Source organism: Enoplosus armatus, chromosome 22 (assembly GCF_043641665.1).
Source record: "Enoplosus armatus isolate fEnoArm2 chromosome 22, fEnoArm2.hap1, whole genome shotgun sequence".
Lineage (NCBI taxonomy): Eukaryota > Metazoa > Chordata > Actinopteri > Centrarchiformes > Enoplosidae > Enoplosus > Enoplosus armatus.
The window spans coordinates 8887927-8915788 of NC_092201.1; the positions used below are offsets into that span (position 1 = coordinate 8887927).

Below are 27862 nucleotides of genomic sequence, written 5' to 3' on the forward strand. Positions count from 1 at the left end.
GTTCAGAGTACAGAGGAGCAGAGCAGCGAACACAAGTCTCTGTTAACTGTGTTACACGACCCAGAGGACGGATTCCTCTTCAGACATCAGGACCAGGTGAGTAATACAACTGACATTGGCCACTATTGGTTGTTATTATTGTTGTTCTATCTTGTTTCAGACTGTTAAATTCACCCAGGACTTTCCTAGCGTAACGTTAGCGCCTCTCTGAATGTAACCTGCCAGCTAGCAGCTTTGCTATCCAGCTAATTCTGGCTGTCAAAACAACAGAGAGAGGCATAATCTGCTAGCCAGCAAGAAAGCACAGCTTTGCTCTCTCTTTACGAGGCATTATCACTCATAAGGAGGCATTATTTGGTATGTTTAAAGGCAGATTGGTCGACGTGGTAAGCTGTCAAAATAAACACAAGCTTTGTTAAAAGAGTTATCTGGCTTCTTTCGGATGTAGCAACTGTTGTTAGCTGACTAGCCAGCTCGCTAGCTCGGTGTAAACAAACCATCATCATAGTCTGTCGATGGGCTGCAGTCTGCTTCTTATTTTACCTTTTGACAACACAGCTTGGGTCAAATGCAAGGTGAAACATTTTTGCAACCGCTTAAGGTCAAACAAATAAAAACGCTCCTTTGTGTGTGGCTTGTGTGTGTTGGAAGTACACGAATTGTCGCTGTCAACAAGAAGGTAGTCTAGCTGGAGTTTTGGGTTTCTTTGTCTTGCTTGCTCGCCAGTGTTGTGTTGACTCTGTGCTCTGTGTGAGTTTAGAGCATTGTTCAGTATGGCTTAAATCGCTGCTATGTTTGCGCACTTAAATGTGTTTGTTTTTGTATGTGAACGGTTGAGGGAGCCTATATTATCGTACTAACAACAAGATGTAAGCAGCTGCTGTAAAGGCTAATATATTGAAATACTTGTCAGTCTTGTTTTGGCTCAGCTTGGTTCATTTTGTTTCTAACCACATGCTTTGGTATCTCGCAATGTTGATGAGTCAATGAGTTTACAGATCAGGACAATACTGCTTTCTGTATGAGCTACCCTTTGGCTAATGCAGTAATTATTTCATAAAAATATGTTCTTCTGGAAGAGAGACAGGCTTTCCTGTTGTTGAACCTCAAAAATTTGAAGACTGTCTGCTTTATTTAAGTCCGTGGGGACATATATTTCACAATCTAGTTTTTTTACTCTTTTACCAAATGAATACAAGGCTTTCTGCAAATAGGGTTGCTGATAGTGGTTTGTTACACATCACATATTAGCAGCTGGGAATATTGGCAAACTCAGCAGCTACCGTCAAAGTGTATTAGATTCAAAGTTTTTTTTTGTTCTTAAAATGTATTTTTAGTACTGAATGCATGTACACTACTGCATTTATGCCCATCCCATTTTCTGTTTGGTTTGCCACAAAGCATGAGGTCATCTCATAAATATTTTATTTGCAGGGTAGCTGATAGCCTATTTGTCTTGAACCCAAACTTATATGTACAAAACACTCCCAGCTGTCCCCTATCTTGAGATAAGCCCATGGATATTTCATGGAGCAGCGTCTTAGCTGGTATTTGTGTTGAAACCCATTTTGCATTTTTAATCAGAGCCTTCTCACACAGTTTGACCCTTTGGGGTTTCTCAGTATCATTATTTCCAAGTGTAAGTTTGCTCCTGCGCAACTTATCAGTGACAGAAAGAAACTTAAAACTGTGATCTATGGTAAATGTAATTACAAACACACCCATCCTTGCTTTTATTCTAAAGTTGCACGTGCAACTTGCACGTGTCTAAGCGCACATAGGGATGCAAAGCAGATCCATGCGTCATTTTTATGTACCCATAGTCAGTTAACCACATGGAGTTAATTTGTCTGATTAATCTAACCAGGAAATTTGCAGTAACTTCCTGTTGGAAGATATTGATTTGCAATTATACAAAGAATGAATTCAGAACTTCCATTGCAGGAGCTGATGTGTGCACCACGTCTCACCCTGCTAGACGTGGCTATTGAGCAATACGTCATATTTTTTACTGGAAGTACAACTCTCTAGAGAATTTAATGTATAATGAAGTCAGTCTTTGACAGTGTGCCAGGCAGGAGAGCAGCTAAACATAGCTTCTAAGAATAGTAGAGAACTGTCAGTGAAAAATTGATTGATCATAAGACAGAGTAGCTGCCTTTCTCTCTTTCTTTTCTATTCGTTTTCTTGTCTCTCTCTGTGCTTTCTCGCCTTCCCTCACAACTCTCAAAGCAGGGCTGTGTGTGTGTTGTACAAAACAAAGAACTAAACACGCCTTTCTCTTTAATTGTTTATCTTGTTATGTTGTTGCCTAAGTGAACATGTACACACATACCAACATTTGCAATACACCCAGCTAAATTAGCCTGTCATTAGTTAATTACTTTGTCCATAGACACAGGAAGCTTCTTACGCCCCAAACACTGACAAACATTGCTCCAGCACCTTTTCTACATGCATGCTGGTTTGTATATATGGTGGTTGTCATATAGAAGTGTTTGTACATTTGTGAGTTGATAGGCAGACATGGGTGTGTATATGTGGAATCATTTCTATTATGAAGTTCGTCCAAGGCATAGGTTCATATGGGATGTCCTGCCTTTACCCACAGCTATAACAATTTGATGGCACTCAAAAATTTTATAAATACAAGAGACAACCTGAGTCAATCTGTCTTTACTAAAGGCACCAACCCAATTTCCCACATTGGTAAAAAGCACATAGAAAACATTTAGGCAATTTGATAATAATTTGAATAAAATTAGTTCGGTGACCTCACCCTAAAGCTGAATCACAGAGTTAGCTCACCAAATATTTTGTGGTTTTGACCCTTCTGTGTTTTATTCAGCCCGTCTCATGTTGCAGAGACAGAAGGGACTATGGTTGGCGGCTTTAGGTTCCCTTTTCATCAAAACATTTAGGGGACAGGGGACCTATTTTTATGCAATCTCATGCAACCCACCTTTGCACTACCACCCAGTGCTTGAAAACCACTGCATTTTGTTGCACTGTTCACCAGCAGAGCCAACAGCGCACTGACCTTGTTGTGGTCTGTGTCTGCTCTATGTTCGGATAGTTGGTGGTTCAGTACAATTTAGAGACAAAGAGCAGTGTCTTTGAATATCTTTGGGTTGTAATTTGGACAGGATTTAACCAGTTTTAGTCTTAGCCGAGGCCTTGTATAGTGGGGATCCAGGAATATTTACACATTTGAGAGTTGATAACTTGGTAAAACTATGTTTTATGTGGATTGCACATGGATTTGTGGCATTGTGTCTGTATGGAAAGCTGTGATTATGGGAGCACTTCTCTCTTCTGGAAACAAAACCAGGTCATTTTTTAAAGTTGTTGGCGGACAGGTTTCGGCTCCTGCTATTCTCAATGAATGCCATTTACTTGTTCAAGAATACTTTTTTAGATAATGCCTGCTATTTTGGGTGAGCCACTGCTGTAAACAACAAAAAACAAGTTGTGAGGTACAGATGGCCTGTTGTTTGTGTGGATGTTTAGTTAGAGTTAGGGAGAGTGTTTGACAGAGGGACCAGTGCTGTTTAAAATATGTGTGACAGAGTGTTACACAGTTTGTGTGTTGGCCTGAGTTTGTTTCACATCAAACCAAACCGTTGACTATGACGAATTAGCCCATCTCCTCTGGCGAAGGACGCCTGAATGTCACCTAACATATGACCTATGCCTGTGTTTGTGTGTGTGTGTGTGTGTGTGTGTGTGTGTGTGTATAAAATCTGTCATGGTATCTTGTCTTCTGATGGAAGTAGGAATGTTTTAGGAAGAGGGTGTTGTGGGAACATGTAGTTTTAGCCTGTTGCATAAAATATTTCCACCGTCCACTGTGTCTTGTCAAGTGTGTGTGTGTAATTGTAACTGTGCTACGTGGCTGGCTGTTTGTGTATACTGTGAATGAGAGAACGTGTGTGTGTGTGTGTGTGTGTGGGGGGGGGGGGGTTCACTTCACACTGGTTCTCTTTGTTTATCTCTCCATCATAAGACTGCTGGCAGCCGCGTCAGTAACTCACTGTTGTACCAGGACTGAGCGGTCACCAGGAGACACACACACTTACACAGACAACCTAAATATGATGTGTAAGTGTAATAAAGTAATAAAATCCTTACATTAAAATTTGAGATGATAAGATTCTTTTATTTAGTATTGCTATCAGTTTGTTGATGTGGGTCATATAGACAACTTGGATAGTGTTTTGATGTAGGACAACATGCCAAACTGGCTTGCAAATAGTCTGAAGTCTCTGTCATTCATTTTGGCTTGAAGCAAACCCCACCCGTGTTAGGCAGCAAACGCTTTTATTACACAATTATTTGCACTGACAAGCTAGGTGTAGCGGCATGGAGACAGAGAATCAAAGGTGTGTTTTCAGTAATATCACGGTAGGGTGGGTGTGTACGTGTGTGGTTATGTTTAAGTGCAGGTCTCAGAACAACCACATAGTCCCATTGAACAGTAAAAGCAGTCATGTGGTCTCCAACAGCAGGTTTAGATCATTGTAAAGCTGTCCCAAATACAAAGGGAGGCCTATACATCAGCCCCCTGCCAGAGGAACACACACAGCATAAAGCACGGCAAAAGTGAACTGCACCACCCAATGAAGAGTTTGACACCAGAGTGAGTAATCCAGTTTTTTGGAAAGAAAATGTGACGTCCCACTCTGCAAAATAGTTAATGGGTAGCAGGCCTCCTTAGTTTACAAAATAGTAATTGACCTCTTAGAAGGTTATTGTCATTGATTGATGTACATAAGGGTTTGATTTGATAGTGAGCATTCAGTAGTAAGCTAAACTTTTAATTCTTCTCTTTCCACAAGATAAAAAGGTTTGAGGGTGTTCAGTTCAGAGGATGATACTGTACAGGTTTAATGGCTTTGTAGGGACAAAACCACAAAGAAAAGAAAATACAAGTACGTTCTTGACGTCAATAATACTTGTCTTTCTCCCTGAGTAAGCGAGATCAGTGGTTTAACATATTGACAATTTAACAAGAAAAGAATCCTCACCAACACTGAAAAATTCCTACATTGATTAAAATACTCCTACACACCCGACTCTCATCACTACTACCACCCCACACTCCCCCTGACTTTTTAAGGTATAGATCTTTATGTTTGACTAATACTACTGACATTAGCAAATGAGAGACGGACATAACTATAGGTCGGGAGCCAGTCAACTTCAACATGTTGTTTAAAGGGCAATGTTGATAAATGTGTTGTCACATTTGACAAGTTATCTTATGTAATGTGTTTGTGGCTTTTGGACTGACGGTAAGAACAAAAAAGATTTTGTTCCCTGTTGAAGATCGAAGGTTGAAGTGTCTCTGCAGTGTGGTGTCATTTTCAGAAAAGCTGATATATTGAATTAGAAGAGCTAAATGTCAACAGCAAATTTTATCAAAATGGTCTCATACAATAAGTCATGATGGAGACACATTTGTGAATGCTTTTGCCATTACTCTCATAAGCGTTGTTTAATGTAGTTATGGTCTGCTGCTGCAGGAAGTCCCCACTGAGCCATCAGGAACCCAACTGATGGATGTGCGACAAATTTACATTCTTGTTTTTTTAACATATCTAAAGTTTGGTTAACATTTAAATAAACATGATAGGTATTCAATGAGCCTAGCTGTTGTCTTTTGGCTGACTATCAGGTTGTGAAAAGTGCTAGCAAAAAACTGGATCAGTAAACTTATTTTGACTGATTTTAAAGTGACAGGCCGGTGTCACCTGTTTTAACATACTCTGTCTTCTGTCTCCTGTTGACTGTTGCGAGCGTCTGTCTAACCTGAAAAGCCAGGCGTGAGGTCATGGAAGTCATAGTTGTAGATGGCGTTGTCTCATTGTTAAAGCAACACTGATTAAACATGCATTCAGTTTGATAAACTATCACACAGAGCTTATATATAACCCATCAGTCAAATAGCTTACCTGTAACCTACTGTACAGAGAATCATCACCTGAATCTGCAGCTCACCTCAACTTTACAGAGCTTTATAGTAAGTTTCAGCTCATTGTTTAACTGTCCGGTCCACAACTTCACTGCTTTGGTTCATTGTCACCGTTCTCATAGCGTCACTTTTGTTGCTTTATTTTTGGCAAAAAAAGCTCTAAAAACTGTGCACATCTTGCTGGGCTCCAAATGGCCAACAGACGCAGTTACAGACTCAGGAGTTGGTGGAGATCAAAAACAGAGCTGAAAGGAGAGTGAATTTTGTACTCACATTCATCAGGGGGCCAGAAACATGACTCCAAATAAATGCTAATATTGCTCCACAACTGCAGGATGTGTAAGGTGATGATATCTCAATGTTGAGATATCAACACACAACTTTCCACTGTCCCCAAGGGACCAAAAAATCACTTATTGCAGATATTTGGTGAAATGTATAGATTCAACAACATTTTGTTTATATCTGTTGGTAACTGAGGATTATTATTGTCCTTGCTGTTATGGTTCATCCTAGGTTGTGTCATTGCTACGATCATTCTTATGAGAAATGTAACTGTATATAGTACAAATGTGGTGTGTGTGTGTGTGTGTGAGAGAGAGAAATGTATGCACTGCTTCCCTGTGTGTGTGTGTGTGTGTGTGTGTGTGTGTGTGTGTGTGTGTGTCAGAGAGAGTAACGACATAGCAGGTGACAGGCCACAGGCAATATCTGACAAAGTGACTCAAACACTGAGCACACATTGTAGGGAAAAAGGCATTTTGCTTGACAGCCACAAGCATTCACAACACAAGAACGAGGAGCAAATACTAAAAGCTGTTGAACATGTACTGCAACATTTCTGTGGAAGTGGATAAACTTCCTATGCTCATTGTAATGTGCAGCAAATAGCCTTAAAATACTAAATGTAAGAGGAATAGGTTTGACTTTATATGGTAAATCTCTCTAATGATATTCCTGTTGCAGCCAACAGTGTCTATTTGACTAAAATTACTTTTTTAACTTGTTGGCCTTTACAGCACACCTGTCTCGAATAAAGCTCTAATTAAGAGTCCCCTTAGCATCCAAGAGCTGCTAGTTAATATGTACTTAACTACAGAGATTCAGGTGAAACACTTAGCAGTCATCACAGGACACTTGTATCAGCTAACAACAGAGAAAAGGCAACTTGTTTAAAGATATTTGCAAAGAAATTAATACAAATCTTGTTTGTGGGTCTGTCAAACAAATTCATGAGTGTATCTAGCTTGCATAAGAGAAGGCTCTTTACTCCACACAGTAAGAAGCAGCTGAATAAGAGTCTGCTTGAAATTACATAAAAAATGCTGAAATATGGGTGTTGAAATCCTCCAGTGAATAGTAGATATTTGTAAAACATGCCTCTCATTCCTTCCTCAGCTAGTCACATAATCTCCCTCTCTTGTCTTCATCTCTCTCTCCATATTTCTCTCTTTTTTTTTTAAACATTGTCCAGCATGTTGTGAAAATGGCTTTTAACTCTTTCAGTACATGGACCAGTTACACAGTACTTGTACTATACTGTTTAACACTGCAGTCCTTCAAATAACCCATGACCTACAACTTAATGTGTCCCAGACGTAGTTGCATGTCTCACAACCAGACGATGCTGCAAAGCAGGTTTCATGAGTCATATCTTCTGTACTTCCATAACATATTTTTCCTGCATCTCACCTTCTCTTTCTCCTTTGGTCAGAAGAAGTAATGCTTTCACCTACTTCTGCTTCTGCACGTCTGCAGAGAACTTCCTCATAAAACACATTTTCTCTCCCATGGCTCCTAAACGGAATGTATTTGCCTCCTATTCAGGCAGTGTTCACCAGCATTTAGGTCCTGTATTACACATACATTTTTACACAAGGTGATATATGTGGGATTTAATGGTACAAACGGCTACAGCCATGAAAGGTGGGCCCCTTAACCTAATGTGGGTCCCCAGTTTAAGAGCCGGGAATGGGTACTTCTGCTTCTTTTTCATTCCATTTCCAAATGTTTACCAATGCTGCCCATGTTCACTCACTCTTTCCCTTGAGGAGAAAAAACAGAGTACTAATCAATTCCCATTGACATTTCATTTCGGTTTCCAGTCATTGTTGTTTTATTTCCTCATGTTTATTTATTCATTTTTTCACCTGAGTTCCTGTTGGCTTTGTCTGTTGGTGGCCAGGATTGATTTTTTGAGCCACCTTTTCACAGCTCTACAGTGACAAAGTAGCCATTACTTTGGAGTGAAGTCTTCTGCTTGTGTGTGTGTGTTGTAGAGAGAGAGAGAGAGAGAGAGAGAGAGAGAGAGAGAGAGAGAGAGAGAGAGAGAGAGAGAGAGAGAGAGAGAGAGAGAGAGAGAGAGAGAGAGAGAGAGAGAGAGAGAGAGAGAGAGAGAGAGAGAGAGAGAGAGAGAGAGAGAGAGAGAGAGAGAGAGAGAGAGAGAGAGAGAGAGATGACAGTGAGTGTGAGGGAATGCTGGGCACATGCGCAGGCCTGTGTGTGTACATGAATAAATAACCTTGTGTGTAGACTGGACTGTTAGCATGCTAATCCTAGCACTGGCTAAGATCCTGGCCGTAGCTTCATATTTACCGTTCAAGTATAAGAGTGCTGCTGTACGAAAGGCCTGTAAGTAGAGACTGTAATGTAGTAACCCATACAACCCTTCATCTACTGTTTAAAGTTTAGATGGTGTTTCAGTTTCTGGTTTCAGTTCTTCTGATGTGCAGAGACATGCAGTGCAGATAAGATGTGCGGTATCACAATAAATAAAAAAACGCACTGCAAAGTTCAAAGTCATAGCATTAACACAAACATACATGTGTCAGACATTTCCAATTTCTTCTTAACTCTTACAAATCCATTTACATCCTACAACCTTTAATACTTTATCTCACTGACATCAAGGGTCACATTATTGACTTCAATATTTAAAGATCAATCAGAATCAGAAATACTTTATTGATCCCCGGGGGGAAATTGTACAATATTAGCCCTTGTGTCATCGTGACAAAAGGTTTTAAAATTGCCAACTCACAACAGCCTGCGAGACATGTACACACACTGTTTTGTCAGCTGTAGTGGATACACACACTCACAGTATTGCTGGTATTGACCTGTAGGTCAAATCAATAACTTCAATATTAAAAGCTCAATAGCATCCATGGTTAAAGGACAATAATGCGTATTGATGGCATAGCTATTGTAGCCTCAGAGCTGATTCATAATGTCATGAGAGTAAAATATAAAAAATTAAAAGAAGAAGTCGGTGAGTTTCCTGAAAGACTATTTCTATATTGCTGACAGCACACAACCATGATTGCTTGGTCTGTTCATCTGTTTGGGCAAAGGGTTGAAAAACAATGGCTACTGAGCAGTTTCACTAGCTGAAAAAGGGAAGTGTTGCTCAAGGGCACACCAGTGGAGATTCAGAGTGAGGAGAGAGTGTTGGTTAATCCCTCTCTTGACCCAGGTTTACCCAGCAGGTCACGAGTCTGGTTCCCTGTCACTCCGGGGAAGTTTGATGATATTTTCCGAATTGTTCGAACTTGCAGAAAAACAGAGCAGATGGTAAAACCTGTCTCCATGATTGATTTGTTTCATGGAGTCTGAGCGTGGAGATGATTGTACCTCATACAGGGACTTTAATAGGGAAAAAAATAAGGGTGTATACGACATTCGCAAGGACTTTATGAGCCAAGAAAATTGTGATCATACTTTTACCCTGCACAAAACATCTGGATGAGTCATTTTACATCCTGTTATTGACAGACATAACGTGTCAGCTGTTCTTTCAGAACTGAAACTTCAACATTTGGAGTTGGCATGGACCCTGGGAAGCCCCATTTGGTTTCTGCGTGTGAATCATTTTTTTCTGTTCTTTTTCCTCAGTATCTTATGCTCCATCATAGTGAGTCTTTTTATCTCAATATGGGGTCAGTCTGTTCTGTTCTGTCTGTTCTGCTACTGTGGTCGTCCAATTGGTTCCTGAAGGCAGTGCCAATGAGTGTGAGTGTGTGTTTGTGTGAGCTTGTGTGTAGATAATGTGACTGTAGAAGAGCACTGACAATCAACTCATCTTCAGTACACAATTACCTCACCAAATAGCGATCTTGCCTTCACCAGGGTGGCATCTGAGATTGTTTCTGGTTTCCATATTTACAGTGTTAAATTTTCTAAAAGTTTATAAGTTTTCTAAAAATTGCAAAGAAACAGACACCATACTCTCTATATGTGTGCGTGTGCACAGAAATGTTCAGTGAGATAATCACGTGTGGTAGTCCAAGTCTCTTTTTTTTTTGTTTCATCTTCCGCTGCTTCCAGACTCTTATCAGACCCACTCAGAACAAAACCTCTCAGCTATTTCAATCGTCACGAGAGCCGTTTGTTCTTGTGTGGCAATCAGGCCACAATACTGTTATCTTGGGATTGACTACAGTTTCCAAAAAAAAAAGCCCCACCAAAAGTAGTTTATTCCTCTTATTCCCTAGCTAATACGGACCCAGCATGAAATCTCACTTTTCATCATGACAGAAAATGAGGGTGCAGTTACTCAAAAAGAAAAAAGTTACTCATCAATGTAATTTTCAAGAGTAGTCGATTGGGGAGAAAGAGGAGGGAGGAAAAGCGGAGATTGATTGGACAATCTCTGAGTGTAGAAGTGTTTGATTTCGATTAAGGGACCTGCCCACAGGCCAGTCATCTCAGTTCAGCTCCTCTTTCTCATCTTCACGGCAGAGAACAGCGGTACTGTGTGTTGGTCGATGTCATTGGGTTATGAAACACTGTACTTTTCCAATGGCTCCTTTAATGATTTTTCTCTGTCCTTTTCTATCTTGTCTCCTTACGCTTCTCCTCTCTTTTTTTTAAGCATGGCAATGTTCTTTCACCACCACCGGCGTGTGGTTTGATGGTTCTTCTCTGTAATCATGATCATTTAGTGGGAAAACCACGTGAATGCACTTACAGCACCAGTTCTCAGTAAAACACTGCACCCATTGGTGTAGTGTGTGTGGTGAACAGAAGCCAACTTCACATGAAAATCTAACAGGAATGATTGTTTTCACTTTTACTTCTGAGTATTTTTCTTTAATAAGTTGACTAAGTAAGTGAGTAAGTAAGTAGTAAGAGTTAGTAAACTATTGTACTAATGATGCGAATTCTCCAAAGAGGAGTGTGTTTCCTAGTAACATCTAGTTAGGGCCGTTTAAATTATCATTATAGAATAGTTGCTGGGATTATATTAGTTTATATTTAGTTTGGCTCTTATACAGTATTTGTGGGTATGTTCATTTTATATGTTACCCCATCCACACATTTTTGCCCTCCACTCACACTTGATAGCATTTTTCACATCCAGAAATGGTGCTTTTTTTTAAAAAACACCTTTGATCCTACTGATGTCTGTTAAAATAAGAATTTATTTGCTTTTGTTATATGAAAGTTTAGTAATTTATGTGTAGTTCAGCATATTGTATGAGTGTGTTCTTTACTTAAGATCAATAGCAGCTCTTTTGTTCCGTACCCCCCCCCCCCAAGTGTGTAATCCCCTAATGTATGGTTGGAGTAGCACAGGAGGATGGTTTAAATGAAGTGGTCCAGTGCTCGGGGGCATGTTCACATTGGCTTGGCCCTCTAGAGTGCTGTGTGTGTGTGTTTGAGACACACGGAGAGAAAACTGATCTCAGCAATGTACAACATGCTGATATGATGGGCAGCTACAGTTCTCATCATTTACAGAACATTAACGCTTTGGTTGTGTGAGTGTTTGGAAACAAGCTGCTGTAAAAACATGCAGATATGAATAGGTCTAGGTCATACAAACATGAGCCTATTTATCCTTATGAAGGCCAAATGTCCGCACAAGGATAGAAAAGTAAATCTTCCAAAACAAGGACTTTTCTTTTAGCAGGCCTCTTTTTACTGGTCATGTTTGCTCCAAGTTTAGGTTGTGATTAAGGTCCTCAAGACTTATTTTTAGTTATACCAGATTAATGTGACACTTTTTTGACAAATTTGAATGGATTTGATTTTGCTCTTCAGCACCGTTTGAGTTTGAATTGAAGTGAAGTGGTTAGAGAGAGATAAATGGGTAAAAAAAAGGGATTGTAAGTTTCTCATCAGGGAACACATCTACTTCCTGTTTGTGAATTTCTTGTTCCTGTCCTTGACACCTCTTGTCGCTAAGCAACTCACCATGACAGCAGGTTGGCAGCTCCTAATTGGCTGCCAGTGTTAGTAGATCCAGTATTTTAAGGCCTTGATGCCATGGGTAACTTTTTTTTTTAAGTGACAGCGATAAAGCAACAACCAACATCATCTTTATCTCTAGTACAGAACTGCTTTGAATGAATGGACTGCATTGGGGACAGTGATCAATCTGCAGGATAGTTTGTCTTTTAAGGTGATTGAACTTGAAAACTTTTTAACTGCTAGATAATGCCTCCACTATCATATTTCTTGTCTGAGCACAGTAGGCAGTCAGGCCCACATAGAAGACTTCCTAATGCTTTGGCTGTGATATACAATACATACTGTGCTTAATTGCTCAGTTTTAAAGTAATGTTCAATTTATTGGTTATTTTATTGGCTTATAATTTTTATTGTTTGGGAAACTGCTACACAGTACTATCCTATTATTTTAATGTTGTAAAAATATGGTGTTTTCTTCTGTTTTGATTGGATTTCATTACTTTAATATTTTTAATTTGAGGATAAACAAAATCACGGAGACTAATTTGTTTTTCCTATCCCCATCTTTTGTTCTCTTTCTTGCTTTTTTTTCTTCCTCTCTCTCTACCTATCTCCCCTTTGTGTCTTCTTTATCTTCCACCTATCTCTCTGTTCAGTCCAATCAGGTTCACTCTCATCCGGATTTAGTCAACTCCATCCATTGAGTCTTCTGTCTGTGGAGGCCGGTCCAGCATTTCAAGCTGGACGGAGGAGAGACGAGCGGGGCCGAGGGCCCTGCCTTCGTGCTGCGACACAGAACTTCAAACCTCGTTGAACACACAACAGACAGCACGCCTACAGATCCCATGAGTCCCCGGGAGAAAGGAGACACGCCCACCTCAGGTCCAACTAGTCACCTCAGCACCTCAGAGTGCCCTTCACACAATGGGGTTAGTATCCAACACACACACGCACTCATGCTGTCATCTGGTTGGTTCAGAGCCATGTGGCGTGGTATGGGTCGACTGGTCACACAAGGAAACTATCCCACCAAAGCACACACACCCTCACATTAATAATTAAAGAGGTGATGCCGGGAAGTATAAGATTCTGTAACTGATGCTGACCAGCAGAGAATTTAAGTATAATAACTTGTAAGCATATATACTGGAGTTTATAGTCCCAAATTGTAATCTGAATCAACGTGAATGGGGATTGATTTGCTTTTATCTTTTTAACATCAGTATATTTGCAAAGCAGCCTGTGATACACATGTATGCACACACTAGGGCTCTTATGTATCTAAAAGCATTATAGATATAGTGATTATACACCACACACACACACACACACACACACACATCCGCATACGCTCATGTTCATTAGAAACAGTAATTAGTATTGTGGTTTAATCACTCGACCACAGTCTGCTGCCTTTGTGTGTGTATGTAACATGTTTTAGCACCAATTTCCCTTTGAAGACCCTAATATGTTTCCAAAGATCAAAAAAAGATTAAACACTAGAGTTAATTAAACATTGGAAGATAATTGGACCTCACTTTGAAAGGAGTTATTTAAACTTAAGAGCAGACTTAGATTTAAAGTTTAACAAGATTTTGGGACAACATGTGAGACTTTTCTTGATGAGTGAATTGTCTCTCGAGCATTGAGGATAAAAAATAGAAACATAAATACATACAAGTATGTAAAAAAATGCAAGAATCATAAAGTGACACATTATCAGTGTCCAAGTACATACAGTAAAAAGAGCTCAAAATGTGTCATTAACGGAAGAAAGGACAAGCCAGGCGTGTCTACCAACACTGTGTAGATAAAAATTAAAAAGAAACATTTACATGCATTCCTGTACTATAACCGGGCACCATAACCAGAGCAGTTGTGTGTGTGTGTTAGTGCCTTGCTCATGGGCACCTCAGAAATAGTTGCTGAAGGAGAAATGATGTAATCGGTTTCTCAGGTTTTAGCAGCAGGTTCTTGGAAAGTGATTTTGCATGGTTTGATCATGAGCCTGTTTCCCAAGCTTCTCAACCTCTGCCACCTCCACTTATTATCGAAACCCTCACCACCTTCAAGGCTTTTTCAAATTTGACGATGAGTCATTCTGTGCTATAGTAATTAACAGTGCATTATGATCGGGTTGACTCAGCTTCGCCTGATGTTCAGTTTTAGTTCCACTCTCAGTCTGAAGTGATGTGGATGTTGAATGTGTGCGAGATTCACAGCCCCTTTTAAAAATAGGCCTGTTATGTCTATATACAGACGCCTTCCTGGAAGGAAAGCAAACACATTTACCAAAAATCTGTGTGATTAGCGTCCCATGAAGGCAACCTATTGAACTGATCAAACAAATGTGCGAGACACTCTCTGTCAGAGGCATCACTTGTGTTCCCTTTTGACTGTGTGTGTGTGTATGCATGTGTATGTGTGTGTGTGTGTGTGTGTGTGTGTGTGTGTGTGTGTGTATACAGACAAAGCTGTCAGTCTGTTATTCAGTGTGAAAGGCGATCAGCATAGAGCCGTTGAGCTGAAACACAATAGCGTGCGTGTGTGTGTATTGTGTCTGCTTGTGTGTGCCCTTTTTACCTGCTGTAACACAACACTTGATACCTGAGAGGATGCTAGGGGCCCCTTGCCCCAAGCAGCGAGGGCAGGCTAACACCCCACAGGCCCTTTGAATTTTTCAGCAGCATTTTGGTTAGGTGTTAGCATGTGTCTGGAAATGGGTTTGTGAGTGTGCGGTGTAGCTTTGGGGTTGGTATCACACATCCTGTTTGCCATTAGATTCCATGGGCTGCCTCTCTGTCTCTTATATTGGCAGTTTAATCTGTATTTTTTATCTATGCATTTTTATGAATGTTACAGGGATGATTTATTTTTTTCAAAAACTACTTCAGACCTTTTTGAACTTGTCCCCATGAGAGTCTGGTATTTGTGTCTTCCTGATCACACTCCACAGTTGCAGAAATTATATTTTTTGAAACAATAGCTGTTCACCTGCCAACGATCTCAGTCTAATATTTGATATGGAAAACAGACAGTTACAGTTAAAACGTGTCATGATGATGCCTCTAAACACTTAAAACACTTTAAAGCACTGTAGTTTTCAGTTTATATCTGCATTGGTATCCATACATTTTCAGTGTCATTAAAGTTCAATTGAGTGTCTTTTACAGATTGTTTAATTCAATTTAGGTAATTAAGACTTGCAGGAATTTTAGATGTCATTAGCTGTAAGGGGAGTCAGTTTCAATTGAAAGTTTGTGCTGATGCAACTAATGAAAATTAGATTTCCAGTAGACTGGAGAAAAGATCCTGCAGAGGACTAAAGATAGCTGAAGCAGCCAATAAAGTCAGATAATGTTATCCCGTCCTTTAAAGGAGTTTAACCAGAGAATGAATAGACAACAGATACTTCCTGTAAACAAGCAAACTCTGAAACAAACTCAACACATACTGTCACGCTGTACACAAACGAGACAAGGATATTGTCAGCCAACAACGCAAGCTGTGGAATTCTTTTAACCACCAACAACAAAACAAGGGAAATACCAATAAACGGTGAACAAATACCAGTGAACAATCTTTGAGATTTTGGACCTTTGGGTCCTCTGCACATCCTCTCTTTGTTTTTGTTGCTTTCATGCATTGACGCCCAGCCTCAGGTGGATCTGACATCCAGTTTTGCTTCCTCTTATTGTATCTGTCATCTACGATTACAATGCGTTAGTTATTCTAGCATTCTTATTATCATAATGCATTAAACCCTCGGACATTGTAGGGAGAAAAATCTGAGCTTGTAATGCTAACATGTTGTCGCGCCTTAAAGGCTACAGTGGAAAGGAGTACTTGAGTTAATTATGTTTTCAGATTAAAAAAACATAATATGTTAATTATTGAGCTTTAGAGGGGCTTCCTGGCTAGCTGTTTCCTCCTGTTTACACTCTACATACTAAGCTAAGCTTAATACTTACCATCCAGACAGAACAGTGGTGTCAATCTTTTCATCTAACTCTTGGCAAGTAAGCAAATAAACAAGTTTCCCAAAATGTTGTCCTGTTCCTTTTCAATATCTTAAAGATGAAAAAAATAAGATTTTCTTTTACTCATCTGCTTCCTGTTATCAGCATCAGCCTCCTTTGTTCTTTGTATAGATGTAATAAAGGAAATCAATAAGGAATAGCTTAGTTGACATTTAAGTACTAGATAGTTGTCGATAGGCAGTTTGAGGCCGATAGACAAACCAGCAGAATTATGACCTTGGGCTTTTAAAATCTCCCAACACTGCAGATAATACCTAGCCCCAGTTTGATGTCCATTCTCGTATCCACTGACGCAAGAAACAAAACAAAGAACAACTTTGAAGTGGCTTTAAATAATGAAGATCCTTGATTTAAGCCCTTCAACTGTGAACTGTTTGATAAAATATCCATCTGTGTTACTTTGTTGCCATGCTAATGCAGATTCTCCGTGCCCTCCTCATGGTCATGGGCAGGAACAGACAGAGCAGTTTGTCTTGTAGCAGCCTGAGCACACTGTCTGTGCCATGTGCGTGTGTGTTTGGAACACACTGTCTGTTTTTGAGGGTCTTGGCGTCTTTTCCAAATTGTTATGGCCCCGAGAGAACGTTATGCGAGTCACATGTCGAATCTTTCCGTCTGTGCTGTGCAGGGGTTACAGTGTACAAGGGTGAGCTCTTCCCTCTTTGGTCCGTTATAAGGTCAGACTTGGCTGCCATTGGTCTGCTGAGTTTCAGCTGTAATCTTGTTGGCTGGCAGCTGTTTCCTGGATCCCACCAAACTGCCAGCATGTGACTTTGTTTACATTGAGTCTAAAGTTCCATGTTTCGCTGGAAGACGGAGATTTTCCCTCTAATGTCTCCCCTCCCTCCTCATTTCCTTCTCAAACTTATCTTCTACTAGCTGACTAGGGCTCATCAGAACTAATTAGAGCAGAGAATTCCTCATAACACACACACACACACACACACACACACACACACACACACATACACACAGCGTTTCAGGTGTGTGTGCATGTAAACAGTCATTACTCAGGTGAAAGTCATCAGTCAGGTCTACAAACAGAATGGTTAATGAGTCTGAGGGGAGCTGGATCTATGTTTTAATGTGTATGTGTGTGAGACGGAGGGAGAGATCAGTCTTTAGGGGCTTTAAAGAAAAACTGCCTCGGTTGATCTCAAGCAGACCGGTGTCTCGAGGGATTTCCTCGCTCCTCTCTTGTTCTCCTGTCTGTTTATCATCCAAGACTAGCTGCTTAGCTTGTATGAAAAGTGTTGGAGGTCTCTGTGTTGTCGTTGTTATTCTTGGCTTTGTCCTGCAAACACTCTTCCTGTAGGATTTTCCTGGGTACTTCATCCAGCATGTTTTTTTTCAAGCTGTAGTATTGCTGTTGTGTTTAATACAACTGAGATAATGATTACCCAACGCATGTGACTGTGGCTCTGTGTCAGACGAGCAGCCAGCCCTGCTGCGCTGACCTCCAGACTTAGCTTAAGTCATACATGATGAGCTGTTATATAGTGAGATCTCAGAGCCGAGGATGGACACTTCCCAGAGGGGTGTGATAATATCCTTAACCACGCACACACACACACACTTTCACACAGCGAAATTTGACTCCTTAACCTAGCCATAATGACTTGTTGGAGCCTGGGCAGCTGAGGTTGAGTCACGTGTGGCAGACATACTGCATATAAGCACATTAGTGTGTTAGGGATAGCCCACGTTTCCAAGAACCTTAACCTACTTCACTCCCACAGTCGTCCTGTCTGTATCTTCTCTCTGAGTTGTTATTAGATTATAGCAACTTCAGCTGAGCAGTTGACAGCCAAACCCTACCCCATCACCTGCTGCTAGACCTCAACACTGCGGCTTTCACAGTCTGGATTGAGTTAAGTGCAGCCGAGCAGATGTTTCACGGGAGAAAAGCAGTTTCTTCTCCTCTTCTCTCAAGCTGGCAGCCAGTCATTTTCAATATTTTTTTCCTCCAAATATCTGCAAACTCCCACAGCTTTGTACAGCTTTGTACCACAAGAAACACTGTTTCTTGTGGTACAAAGGCAGTCAAATGCTAAGTAACAGACACACAACACCTATATTAAGTGCAGATATTCTTGAGATCAAGGCAGGAAATCAGGCAGAACTACATGTTCTTGCTGTCGTGTGAAAACCATGGTTCTCCGAAGCATCAACTGAGCTTTTCATTTTCAAAACACAATTTTTTCAACAAACCCATTTTAAAAGTTTTGTTTTGCTTATGTAGTATAATTATAAAGGAACCCTGTTATAGTTGTATAAAACATTTTGTGTCGCGAAATCTGATAAATTGCCTCAAACGGTTGGGGCTGAAGACTTTGAAATCTTGGGGTGTGGAGTAAGAAAGAAGTGAGCTGACCAGGCCTCTGTAGCCGCTCCTCCTCATCTCTGCTTGAGGCTTGAGGCTACATTATGCGCTACTAGCATAGCACACCTGAATCTCCAACAGAACTGTAAGCAGTCGAGTTGCATTGTTGGTAATGTAGGCCCCATGTTTTGACAAGGAAGAAGAATGTGTGGAATAAAAAGCACAATATCTCTCGTTCTGCCGTCCTATTGTCCTGTATGTATTGTGTGAAATAATAGTGAGTATGTTATGTATATGGTGTGTATCTGAGTGGATCACTGTGCTTCATTCAGCCCAGTATCATCTGTGCATGTTTGTGTGTGTGTGTGTGTGTGTGTGTGTGTGTGTGTGTGCGTGCCCGTGTGCTGGCTTCTCAAAAAGCACAGATTCAGTCATGGTATATTGAGTACACTTAGAGGACACCCTGTTGTCCCCCTGCACGCACACACAGAGTTATTCACACCCTCACAATACACAGCGAGACAGCATCTGGATTTAAGCTTACACCTACATTAAATGCATGCATGGACACACATGAGCGGCTATTACAGACCCACACAAAGGCCGCAGAGCACACGTGACTGCTTGGCAGTCACCCAAATACCCTCTGTTCACATAATATACTCAATCACTGACACTTACCCTCACACACACACACACACACACACACACACACACACACACACACACACACACACACACACACACAGTCGATGTCAGGTGTCACCTTTATCTAGGCTTTGAAACTGTGGATTTATGAAAATGTGGTTTTACAGCTGCTTGCCTTCAGGTGTGTGTGTGTGTGTGTGTGTGTGTGTGTGTGTGTGTGTGTGTGTGTGTGTGTGTGTGTGTGTGTGTGTGTGTGTGTGTGTGTGTGTGTGTGTGTGTGTGTGTGTGTGTGTGTGTCCCTCTCTTACTATACACAGCTGCAGACTGAGATTCGTCCTCATGCATGATTAAGCGCAGTCTACACAATCATACGCAGACACACGGGGCAGATGTAAGACCAACAAAGTCAGACTTCACAAACCTGAGGCTGTTGACGGTCTACAGACTTTGACTGTATGAGACATGCAAAGAGACATCACGGTCAACACACACACTCACACAGAGCAGCCAGGGACCATGCAGTTTGAGTGTATTTTGCTGGTGGGTCTTTAAAATGGGTTAGTCATGCATTATATATACAACAGGACTTCTCTTTCTCTCTCATTCTGCAGTTCTCTTGTTCTCTTGTCTATATCTGTCTTGCTGCTTTTTTCTAATTTTCTCACTCTTGTCTCTCTTTTGTTCCTCACCCCCCTCCTCGGGAGAAATAAAAAGAACAGAGAGCACATCTTCACACACACACGCACATCTTTTCTGTGTGCAACACCTCTTTGTTGTGTGCCAGCACGTTATCACTTTAGTCCACCTGAGTCCTGATTTTAGTGTGTCGACTCTGCGTGTGGGTCTGTGTGTGTGCCTGTTTGTTTGTGTGTCAGTTATGATGAATGACTGTGTATTTATCACAAAGCACTCGCCATATTAATGCTGTCCCTGGCTCCCCAGCTGCGACAGCTATTGTGTTAGATTGAATTCATACTGTCTGTCTAATCTTCCGTTTATAAATGTGACTGTGCCGACATCTGTTCAATCAAACATTTGCTCTTTTTTCTTAAAATATACTCGTGTGTTTTAATTTTTTGCTTGTTATAATTTTAACACAGTTAGACAAGAAACCCAAATTCACTCTAATCAGTGTTGTAATTAGTATTGATTCACTTCTCAGTCTGTGCATGTATGCACACTCCCTTCTGCTCCTCTTAAACTTTTAACATTTCACTTTTTTACTTTTCATGTTTCTATAGACTCTCAGACAGTCCGAACCACCCCAAGGGTTTACAAGAGAAATATGACTGGACATGAGATCAGAAATAAACAAAAATATGTTTATTTTTCACACTTTTGTATAATGTTTGGTGTTTTCTTGTGACGTAGACATTGATTAAGGGGTCACAAGTCAAAAAGGTTGGGAACCACTGCTATAAGGCATTTTTATATGGTGTCTGTAATTAAAGCGTGAGAAGATTGGTTGATGAAAACGTGAGCACCTTGTAGGCATCTTAGTTCAATAGTCCTTGCAGCATACACGCCGTCATGTGTCTTTGCTGTAATTAAAAAACAAAAAGTGACATGATGATTAACTGATCCAGTTTATTGCCCACAAGCAATTTAAAGAAACAACAAATCCTGGAGCTGAACGATCCCCCTGTTCACTACTCATAAAAACATCCATTCTTTACAATCACACGGTGCATTAAGGTGAGGTGAGGAGTGAAGAACATCGTTGCAGCCGGACATGACAACAACATGACTTATGATCATATTCCACAGTTGAATCCGTGTTTGGTCAGCAGCAGGTGATGCAAAATGATCAGCTATGAACCTGGAAGGAAGTTCTCTTGTCATGTTTAATTTTATTTGCATGTGAGGAGCAGGACTACACAAAGCCGGGATCAATAAAGTCACACACGTTTCTGAAGGGGGTGTCATGTGCTTGCGGCAGCATCAATTTAAAGATCACCCCCCTCAGTCACACCTCACTTCATTCATCTAATGAAGCTGAAATCCCCCAAGAAATAAACCTTTTTGAGAAAATGTCCAAGGTGTCATAAAACAAGCAATCTTCTAAAATCCCTCGGTGCTAACGATGTGTCTGTGTCTTTTCTTTTCAGAGTGTCCCAGAGTGCGACGAGGAGAAAAGAATAAATGAAGAGGATGACAGAGGAAGAGAAGGAGAGGAGAAGGAGGAAGAGGATGAGAAGAGCAGTGATGAAGGTTTCATGGGAATGACACCGCTGCTGCAGGCTCACCATGCCATGGAAAGGATGGAGGAGTTTGTACACAAGGTAATGAACATACACATAATGTACACACACACACACACGCACACGCACACACACACACACATATTCATGATTCTGCTGCTTAACTTATCTAAATAGACGTTTTGGAGCACCACACCTTTTTAGTCCAACACCCACTAAATTTGTTAATCTCCCCATGTTTGTTTTACTGAGGCGGTTTAACAACAACACACAGTAAAAGAAACCAATAAACCCATAAAAACATGGTTATTCAAACTTCATATGCTTGGGTTTTATTTTTTTATGTTCGGCTTTATCTCTTATACAGAATATGTTTGAGTCTGGGCACAAGCCAAACTGGAACATGTCCAAAATACATGCCAGTCGCTTGCAGATATCAACCCATCTCCTAGTGATTCAAGTGTTTTACAGTGTAGTTTGAGAGTGGAAAAAAACCCAGCACATTATTGGTTTCTTCTTCTAACATTTATTATGGTTATGGTTTGATGGACTTCAGAACAGATTCTGAGAAGTTATGTGCTGTAAGGCTTATCAACTATGTGTCGTCATTATTTTATTGTTTTGAAATGAAAATGCACAAGTAGGCCGACATCAAGAGTTAAGAGCATCTACTTGTAAGATGACACTACTGGAATGTGGACTCATATGAGCTCAGTACTCCAGCTTGGACTAATATTCACACACACACACACACACACACACACACACACACCAAGAGTCTGCTGAAATTGCAACCAGCAGGTTGTAAATTAGGGAAATTAATCACTGGACAGAAACTGTCAAAGGATTCTTTCTCTCCGTTCTCTCTATCAGGGGTGTTTGTAAGATCGAACTTCAGTTTATTTATTTACAGCACTTGACCCCAATACTGTTCATTTGACACTGACACCTACACTACACACACACACGCGTGATCACATACTGTACTCCCCTCTTACACACAAACATGCACTCATCCTATTTCAAGGACATACGGTAAACAACCAGCTGCTTCTCATAAATGTAATTAACATTGTCCATTCACACCAGCCTCCAGGTTCTTTTTCTAAACTTAAATTGGATTTTTCTATTTGTGTCCTTTTTATTAACCAATCAGGTGTGGGAGGGCCGGTGGCGTGTCATACCTCACGACGTGCTCCCCGATTGGCTGAAGGACAACGACTTCCTGCTCCACGGCCACAGGCCGCCCATGCCTTCATTTCGCGCCTGCTTCAAGAGCATCTTCAGAATCCACACAGAGACGGGAAACATCTGGACACATCTGCTAGGTAGTACACACTGATGCTCTTAACACCCATCAATGCACTCCTAACCTTAACCCATTCAAGTAAACCTAATCATTTTTTCTTCTGTAATTGTTTAACAGTCAGTTAAGTGTCCTCTGACTGTGAGTTTCTGCTCCCACCTAGTGGTTAAATAGAGATGCTGCACCTAAATGCCTTTGTGATTGAATATAATGAATACTATTGATGCTGTTTATCGTGGTTTGGTCTGTTTGGTTTGAAGAGTATTGTGTTATACTTCTGTAGCTCAGCATTTAAAATTAATTAGTCCAAGGTGATGCTTCAGCTGACGTACTTAATTCTCCTGCTTGTAGTTATTTATCTTGATTAATGTCTAATTCTCACTCTTCCATCCCCCTTCTTCTTCTCTCTGCAGGCTGTTTGTTTTTCCTCTGTCTGGGTCTGATGTACATGTTCAGGCCCAACATGTCGTTCGTGGCTCCGGTCCAGGAGAAGGTGGTGATCGGGATGTTTTTCCTGGGAGCCATCCTCTGCCTCTCCTTCTCCTGGCTCTTCCACACAGTGTACTGCCACTCTGAGGGCGTCTCCAGAGTCTTCTCCAAGTAAGACGCACATGCTGTAAACCAGTGGACATCATGGTTATGAAGTTTCATTCCTCATGTTCATGGTGTCGTGTACTGTGTTTTTAATCATCCCCTCCTTGTTTCCCTGTGCCCAGGTTGGACTACAGTGGGATCGCCTTCCTGATCATGGGCTCGTTCGTCCCTTGGTTGTACTACTCCTTCTACTGCTCCCCTCAGCCCTGCTTCATCTACCTGATAGTGGTGTGCATACTGGGACTGGCTGCCATCACTGTGTCCCAGTGTGACTTCTTCGCCACACCGCAGTACAGAGGAGTCAGAGCAGGTAGAGTGAGATAGTGACGTGATACATCTTCTATCTTTTATTTTGTTCTTTGAAGCTGCTCTAATCAATATTTTATTTTGGCAATGGATCAAATAGATGCTAATGTTGCTCCTTGTCTGCTGGATGTGTAAATAGGCAATTGTTTGCTAATATGTTCCCCCCAAAGTGGCCAAAAACAAATCTGTTAATGCAGGTGTACATATTCACAATCTCTCCCCCTCCCTGCCTGTGTTCAGGAGTGTTTGTGGGTCTGGGTCTGAGTGGCGTGGTTCCCACCCTGCACTTTGTCATCAGCGAGGGTCTGATCAAAGCCACCACCATGGGTCAGATGGGCTGGCTGCTGCTCATGGCGACACTCTACATCACCGGAGCCTGTCTGTACGCCGCTCGCATCCCAGAGAGGTTCTTCCCTGGCAAGTGTGACATCTGGGTGAGTGACTTACAAACACACACACATGCACAGTAGAAGCCATTATTAGTTTCATGTGTTAAATCTAAAACAACCACTTTATGTCACCCTGTTTCTCTCTCACACACATTTAATTTAATACTCTTTCTCTCTCTCTCGGTCTCTTTCTGTAGTTCCACTCCCACCAGTTGTTCCACATCTTGGTGGTCGCCGGGGCTTTCGTTCATTTTCACGGCGTCTCCAACCTGCAGGAGTTTCGCTACACGGCGGGAGCAGGCTGCGCCGAGGACGGCACTCTCTAACGCACACACACAGACACACAGACACACACACACACACACACACACACTGACTCACTCATTCACTCAGACACATTTTACGGGGAGGCACTGGTTCTGATATGCACAGAATTATACATACACACACATATGCTCCTCAAACATGCACACACACGCTCTCCCCCCCAGACTGAAGACCGAAGTGCTTGTCTGGTGTGTGTCTGTGTGTGTAATACACAGGATGTCCTCCCAGGGGGCGCTAGTAAAACTGACTGAGGAGGGTTTTTGTTCTCTTTCTGTCTGTCTGTCTGTCTGTCCATCCCCACCTCCTCTGACTGTGTTGCTTTGACTACAAAACCACTTCCAAGATGGTGTGTTTTGTAAACCAGTCTTTGAGACTCTTGTCTTTCCAGGAAGTATCTCCATTTGTTTGGGAGGGGCGGCGAGGCATTCAAAACCTCCCTTCAATAATCCTGTGTTTTCTTCTGTGTTGAGTTCTGATATTTAAGGGTTTAATGGTTTGATTTGAAAAGAAAGCATAATTGTGGCTTTAAAAAAAAACATTTGGGCTGTTTTTTTGGTGAATGCTGTTTTCCAAGTCACATTTTAGAGCATTCAAATGTGAAAAATAACAAAGAATTGAGTGGAAAAATGGATTTCTTCCATGATTGTGAAGGTAGCAGGGGGAGATGTTGGGACTGGGGCGGGCAGGGGTTAATAAGTCACTTTTAAAAGAAAAAAAAAAACCTTTTCCATGTAAATAAGATTTCTAAATTTTGGGTTATAGATTTATATGAAACAAATGTGAAAAAATAACAAAAAAAATGTTATAATATGATGGTAAGAATAAATAAATATGCTAGATGATAAATCAATTAAAGATGAGGAGGAGAGGTGCTCTAACAGTGAGGTGCAGTGGAGAGAATAATACAATACTGCAGTTGGAGGGAAGCGCTTCAAACAACTTTATGTAGTCTGTATATGCAAGGAGGAAATATAAGGCACAACATCTGAATCTTATCAAACAAACAGCGACTTCAAGACTTGCTGGTATTTTGTCTCCAGTGCAGGTGGGAAGTGACAAGTCAAGAGTCACTTTTCTGACCTAAAAACCTTGAATTATAACAAGGAGACGGCAGAACGACTGTCCTCCACAACTGTTTTTTTTTTTCTTCACTTTTGTGTTGGACCTTGTGTTTGTCAAACATCACAGAGTCAGAGCACTGATCTTAAATCAGACCTGGGGCCTCATGAATAAAATGTTCTCATGCTTAAAACCAACTCTAAAGTAAAAACTATGATCCATAAAAGAATTCTCTTGATATGTAGCCATTTTTCATGTATCTTCTTACTGTAAATTGTCTGACTTATCTAAAGATAAAACTAATTTCCATGTCACCGATATAAGTTTATTCTTTTTTTATGACGTTCCCTCCAATGATTCGTTAAAACACATCATGGATAACTTTCAAATATTTTTATAAAAGGCCCCAGAGTCGTATGTATCATTTTTGGTAAAACTGCAGTATTATTACAGTACAGATGCAGTTCATTGTACTCATCCTCCTCGGTGACACTTGATAAGATTCACCTCCACACAGAACAAGGCTACTCTGTCTGAAAACATGTTTTTTTTCTTTTGATTGGGTTGTATTTTAATGTACCCACTTCTGTTTTGGGTATTATTATTATTATTATTATGGCAAGCTTTAATTTCAACTTTTTTCTTTTCTATTATTTATCACTGGTTTCTCTCGTTTAGCCAGAGATCATGTGAGGTGGTGGCAGAAGTCTCCTCTAAAGATCAGATTTTTTCTGGCAATACCAAAACCTTGCACCTGCACAATGGAAACACTTATGATAAACACTTATCATAAATTGTATGTCTATGATCATTTGAAATGTAGGTTTTGCAAGTTTCTATTTGATGGCTGCTTTACTGTCAGAGTGTTCAGCGTCTCTTTGCATCTCACAAATTTCAGTTTTTCTTTCCATTTTCTGTTATTATTTTATCTAGTTTATATTAATTTATTTCTCTTGGGGAGCGCATATTGTCTGTTGAAGCACATGTTCCATTCTGATGGGAGTGTTTGATTGCAATAGACCTTTATATCTGCTGTATTGTTCTAATAAAAAAAAAGTTTTTTTGAATCTGTCACTTTGTCTTATTAGTGGTTAGTATGTGCACTGAACCATTTTATAAGTTGAGTCACCTTGAAAAATTTAGAAAATTTAAGTTGAGTCACCTTGAAAATTTTTTTAAAATTAAGCTGAGTTAACTTGAATTTTTTTTCAAAATGAAGCTCAGTCGACATGAAACAATGCAAAAAGTTGAGTTGAGTGAACTTGAAAATTTTTGAAAAATTAAGCTGAGTCGACATGAAAAAATGCATGAAAATGAGTCCAAAATTGAATTGAGTCCAGTTAAAAAAAAGACAGACTGGAGCACCAGTTGAGTCAACTTAACAAAATTAAGTTTAGTCAACTTAAAAAAAAGTAAAACATTAAATTGCATCAACTTAAAAAAATGCAGTCAAGGCAACTTAAAAAATGTACAAAATTAAATCGAGTCAACTTAAAAGTGATTAATAAAACAAAATTGAGTCGTCTTAGAAATGTGACAACAAAAGACTCAGTGAGTCAACATCCATTTCTTTTTATTTTTCTTATAAAAACGTAGACCTTGTGGACAGACCAGTTCACAAAAAAATCTAAATATTCAGACTCTTTGAAAACAGAATCACAACATAAAGTCCTTTATCTAGATTAATTTTCATACATACATTTCAAACTTCTTTGTTCCTTTAAAAACACAGTAAAACGTGCCTCGCCTTTCCAACGAGCGTGAGAAACAACCTTTACAAATGACTGATGAAAGAGCAAAAAACACAAAAATACAACTTAAAGGTGTTTCCAAAGGGAAACAAATAGATCTTAAAGCATAATGCTGCAAGCAAATACATTCTTTTTCCAGCAGACACAAAAACAAACAGTAAAATAAGCACTTTGGTCTTCCTCCTCAAACACACTGAAGGTGATTATGCTAGCATGTTTATGAATGAAGTTAGTTTCAGTTAGCAAAGTGATAACTCATTAACTGAGGCAACAACAGCTGGTCTCATATTTAAGATGTTTCCTGTGGGCATGATAACTTCCCGTACCATGTACGATTTACTTCAGAGAGTGATGTGAATTGTTGATACACTCTTGAATCCAGAGTGAACATTCGCTTGAACAGCAAACACACATATTGTGTCAAGCAGGTGAGGTACAAAAAAATCTCTTGACACTGAAACAAGATGTAACTTCTTTTCTTCCGTTTTTAATCTGTTTTTTAAAGTGCATATCTTCATTCACGTTCAGACATGTTTTAACTGCAGTGTTTAGAGACCTGTGACAGACAGACTTTCACTTTGATCACTATCAAATGTCATGCACATGAATCTACCGTCTAATTAGCTCTATGAGGAGTTTGATATCAAATTCTATATAAAATCCACTGAATTTCTAAACTGCTTGACTTGATTAACAGTCTAATCTTGACTGACATAAACTGACCAATCGGACTGTCAAAAACTTTTCAC

The 27862-nt window shown here is 40.3% G+C and overlaps 1 protein-coding gene across 1 annotated transcript; it reads left to right on the forward strand.

The window, feature by feature from the left end:
* On the forward strand, window positions 1-24957 carry adipor2 (adiponectin receptor 2). The gene is made up of 8 exons (XM_070928838.1): window positions 1-96; window positions 12826-13098; window positions 21289-21462; window positions 22538-22709; window positions 23101-23287; window positions 23404-23591; window positions 23828-24021; window positions 24174-24957. The coding sequence occupies exons 2-8, from the start codon at window positions 13015-13017 to the stop codon at window positions 24300-24302; spliced, it is 1128 nt and encodes a 375-aa protein (XP_070784939.1). The 5' UTR covers window positions 1-96; window positions 12826-13014; the 3' UTR covers window positions 24303-24957.
* Window positions 24958-27862: the final 2905 nt, after the last annotated feature.

Bases quoted from the DNA above. Each gene is read 5' to 3' on its own strand.
- adipor2 (XM_070928838.1), top strand. From the start codon at position 13,015: ATGAGTCCCCGGGAGAAAGGAGACACGCCCACCTCAGGTCCAACTAGT. The intron at 21,463-22,537 runs GTAATGAACATA...TTAACCAATCAG, and splicing joins TGGAGGAGTTTGTACACAAG to GTGTGGGAGGGCCGGTGGCG. The intron at 23,592-23,827 runs GTAGAGTGAGAT...GCCTGTGTTCAG, and splicing joins GTACAGAGGAGTCAGAGCAG to GAGTGTTTGTGGGTCTGGGT.